General features: G+C 56.5%; 1 protein-coding gene across 1 annotated transcript in view; it reads left to right on the forward strand.

The window, feature by feature from the left end:
• The window catches only part of TMCC2 (transmembrane and coiled-coil domain family 2), a gene marked incomplete at its 5' end in the record, with an annotated part of 2,416 nt that extends 758 nt beyond the window's left edge, over positions 1 to 1,658 (forward strand). Inside the window, 3 exon segments of the mRNA XM_009070858.1 lie at positions 1 to 182; positions 462 to 597; positions 1,245 to 1,658. The exon segment at positions 1 to 182 is cut by the window's left edge and continues 12 nt beyond it. Coding sequence (XP_009069106.1) covers positions 1 to 182; positions 462 to 597; positions 1,245 to 1,556 — 630 coding nt within the window.
• Positions 1,659 to 4,049: the final 2,391 nt, after the last annotated feature.

Raw genomic sequence — 4,049 nt, forward strand, 5'->3', positions numbered from 1 at the left:
TTGGGGAGTCCTAAGTCCAACACGCTCGACAGTCACCACAACAACTTCGACACCATCCTGGAGGAGCTGCGGGAGATCAAGGACAGCCAGTCACACCTGGAGGACTCCATGGAGGACCTCAAGGCTCAGCTGCAGAGGGATTACACCTACATGACACAATGCTTGCAGGAGGAGCGGTACAGGTAGGGTGACAGGCTGTGTGTCACCCGGGGTGCTCTTTGGGGACCACGAGGACACCAACCCGGGCTTGGCCAGCTAAGCTCTGCACACCAGGGACGTGGGGAGCTGCTAAGACCTCCTCACTGCCCCTTGGAAGTTCTTGAGATGTTTTCCCTCCTTGGGCAGCCACAGCCAGGGGTGGGTGGGAAGGGCCAGGGGATGTCCCCAGTGTCAGGGGAAGGAGGGCAGAGGGTTCTGCAGGGAGATGTGCCCACCCCAGTGCTCCTCCACCCCCTGCACAGGTATGAGCGCCTGGAGGAGCAGCTGAACGATCTCACAGAGCTGCACCAGAATGAAATGACCAACCTGAAGCAGGAGCTGGCCAGCATGGAGGAGAAGGTGGCCTACCAGTCCTATGAGAGGGCACGGGACATCCAGGTAGGGGAGTGGGAGGGCTCAGCCCTCCACTGCACCCTCCATCCCTGGGGTGAGGGAGGGACCCTGGGCTGGGAAAGAGGGTGGGAAAGGAGGATCCCTTTTCCTAGCTCCCTCCAGGTGAGGAACTCACTGTGCTGCTGTCACAGCAAGCTGCAGGTGACTAAACCATGTCCTCAAAGCTATAGAATGGTTTGGGTTGGAAGGACCTTAAAGTCATCTGCTCCCCCCACCAGCTCAGGTTGCTCCCAGCCCCATCCAACCTGGCCTGGAACACTCCCAGGGATGGAGCAGCCACAGCTTCTCTCTCCAGCCTGTGCCAGTGCCTCAACACCCTCACAACCAAGAATTCCTTCCCAATATCCCACCTATCCCTGCCCTCTAGCAGTGGGAAGCCATTCCCTGTGTCCTGTCAGGCCCCTGTGAGCAAGGATCCCAGCGAGTCCCTGGGCTCGTGTAAACCAGCACACAATCCCCTTGCTCCACTTTGGGGCATTTTCCTTGCTGCAGTCAGTTCTCCCAGCACCAAGACCTTCCCTAGCCCAGTCAGAACCAAACTTCCAGACAGCAAGGTCTGGGAGGATGGAGCAGGTCTGGCAATCCCTGAGGAATCATCCCTGACCCCACTGACCCCCATCCCACCCCGGCAGGAGGCCGTGGAGTCGTGCCTGACGCGGGTGACCAAGCTGGAGCTGCAGCAGCAGCAGCAGCAGGTGGTGCAGCTGGAGGGGGTGGAGAATGCCAACGCTCGGGCACTGCTGGGCAAGTTCATCAATGTCATCCTGGCCCTGATGGCTGTGCTGCTCGTCTTCGTCTCCACCATCGCCAACTTCATCACGCCCCTGATGAAGACCCGCATGCGCATCCTCAGCACCGCCCTGCTCGTCCTCTTCCTCTTCTTCCTCTGGAAGCACTGGGACTCCATCAGCTACTTCCTGGAGCACGTCCTGCTCCCCAGCTGATCCTCAGCTCTTGGGCTTCCCATTTCCTGCAGAGCAGAGGGACAAGGGGATAGTGGTCCAAAGCCTTCGGGTGGTTTCTTCACACGAGTTCGGCTGCTTTCCAGGCCACCCATGCTCACTGCAGCTGTGGGGTGCAGCGTGTCAGAGCCAGGAGCAGTGCTCTGGGATGTTTGGGGAGGGTGGGATGGGGAACAAGGAGGAGTGTTGGAAGACATTGGTAATTTATGGGTTTTTCTAGGGTTTTTGGGTGGTTTTGTAACGGTCATCCCAAAGGCCACGGGAAGGAGGTATTCTGCAGAGGTCTTCAGTTGGTAGGAAGGATTGAGCTGGACCAAACCTGGCTCTGGGAGAACTTCCTGCAGGGAGAAGAGAGGGGTTAATTGGGGCTGGGTTTTCCCTTTCAGCCTTGACAACCAAGATGGCAAAGAGCTCAGTCCTGGGACGGAGCGAAAGCAAAGCACGTGGTGATGGAGAAAGCAGGTCCAAGGCAAACACAGCAGGACATGCTCATCCCACCAGCCTCTCCCAACCCCACCACAGCCCAGCCAGGATGGAGCAGGGCTGTGACATCCCCCCAGTGTCCCCACAGGGGCTGGGCAGACACAGGGGACATGATGCTGGGGACAACACCAGCACAAGCAAAAATCCCCTCTGCTGTTTCAGTTATTTATTTCCCAGTTCTTTGGCTTTAGTTGATGCAATCTCTTCAGGGACACCTTCCAGCATCACACCTCCGAGCTCTCCAGCCTCTGCACCGTGTCGTGTGTGTGCGTGTGTGTGGTTTTGAGTTCAACTCCAGACTCTGTTTGCCATTTGTGACTCCAGGCTGGAGGAGCAGGGGGAGGTGAGCAGCTGCCCCCTCCAAGCTCCCCCAGCCCCACACCAGAGCACAGCATGCTGTCTCGGATGGTTCTTAAATTATTTCATACTATATATTTATGTAAGATATCTATACACACACACATATATATATAAATATATATATAAAAGTCTCTGCAGAGTCAGGTCCTGCTCTGGTGCTCATGGGAGCTGCTCCCACCGACACTGAGGCCCTGGATCACTTTGCCTCAGCTGAGAATTTGGCCTTTAACATGTTCTGTGGCACTTCCCAGGGCAGGGAGGGTTTGGGAGGGTTAGGAGTCTCACAGAAGCTTGTGGAGGGGAAGGGGCATGCCCTCTCCCACCTCCTTCATACCCCCAGGGCCAAACCAAACCCACCTGTGGCCCCACACTGGTGTCTCTGCATCTCCTCAGTGCTTCAGCATCTCCTCTCACACCAGCACAGCTTGGGCATCACAACTCCACCAGCAGTTGGGAGGTGACATGGGTTTAATATCAGAGCCTGAGTGCAGGAGCAGGGCTGTGCCCAGGTGGGCACACAGGTATGGGCAGCACAGATTTGTGGAGGCTCCTTACTGCAGGTGACACCCAGGGCACATCCTCTCTGGAGTGAATGGTCCTCTAGATCTCCATGGACTTCATCTGAGCAATGTGGGCTTGCCCAGAGCTGAGGAACTGCCTCATGCTCAGGTCCAGCAGAGCTCCCTTCACTGCCACATCCCCACCAGGTGCTTCCTGGGCAGCCCTTACTCCATGAAACATCTGTAAGAATAAAACAGCAAGTAAGGAGTTCAGTTGTAAAGTCAGAGCTCCTAAACCAGCTCCATCCACTGCTTGGCTCTGCCTGAGCCCAGACCCAGAGAACCCAGGGGGGAGACCAGGGGTGCAGCTGCCCCAGCCCTGTGCCCAGAGGGAGGGAGGAGGATGGGGAAAAACCTTTTTCCTGGGTGGTTATCAGGGTCCAACCAGGCAGGGAGAAGGTGATGAGCAGGAAGCAGAGCTCTGGGAAGGGGCTGCAGGGAAGCCCCAACACATCCCAGCACCATGCCCGGACCATCCTCCCTTTATTAGGTGCAGGGGGTGGGATCTCCGCCCTAATTAGTGCCTTAACCCCTTCACAGCATGCCCGCACCATCCTCCCTTTATTAGGTGCAGGGGGTGGGATCTCCGCCCTAATTAGTGCCTTAACCCCTTCCTGCCCGCAGTGCCGACCTCCACGTGCTCAGCACCAGCAATCAGAATCCCAGAATGGTTTGGGTTGGAAGGGGTGTTAAAACACATCCCATCCCCCCCCCTGCCATGGGCAGGGACACCTTCCACCAGCCCAGATTGCTCAGAGACTACAACTAACTTCCAGCAAACCACATGAGCATTTCTAGCCAGATATCAAGTCTCTATTTCCTCACCCAGTGTCATTCCAGCCTCTCATGACTACCTCCCATTTAGCTTGAGTTTATTGTTGTTGATATTATTATCCTCCTCCTTCAGTTTAAAGCCATTTATGCCCCTCGTGCTCTCACACAATCACTGTGTTCCCTGCCAAGTGGAGCAGGTCTTGGTGCAGGAGCCCCACAAGCCTTGCCACTCCCAATCCCCCTGAGACTGTGACACTTGGGGACAGTCACACCGAACCATTCATGTCCTGGCACTGAC

The sequence above is a fragment of the Acanthisitta chloris genome, unplaced genomic scaffold (assembly GCF_000695815.1).
Source record: "Acanthisitta chloris isolate BGI_N310 unplaced genomic scaffold, ASM69581v1 scaffold4133, whole genome shotgun sequence".
Classification (NCBI taxonomy): Eukaryota; Metazoa; Chordata; class Aves; order Passeriformes; family Acanthisittidae; genus Acanthisitta; species Acanthisitta chloris.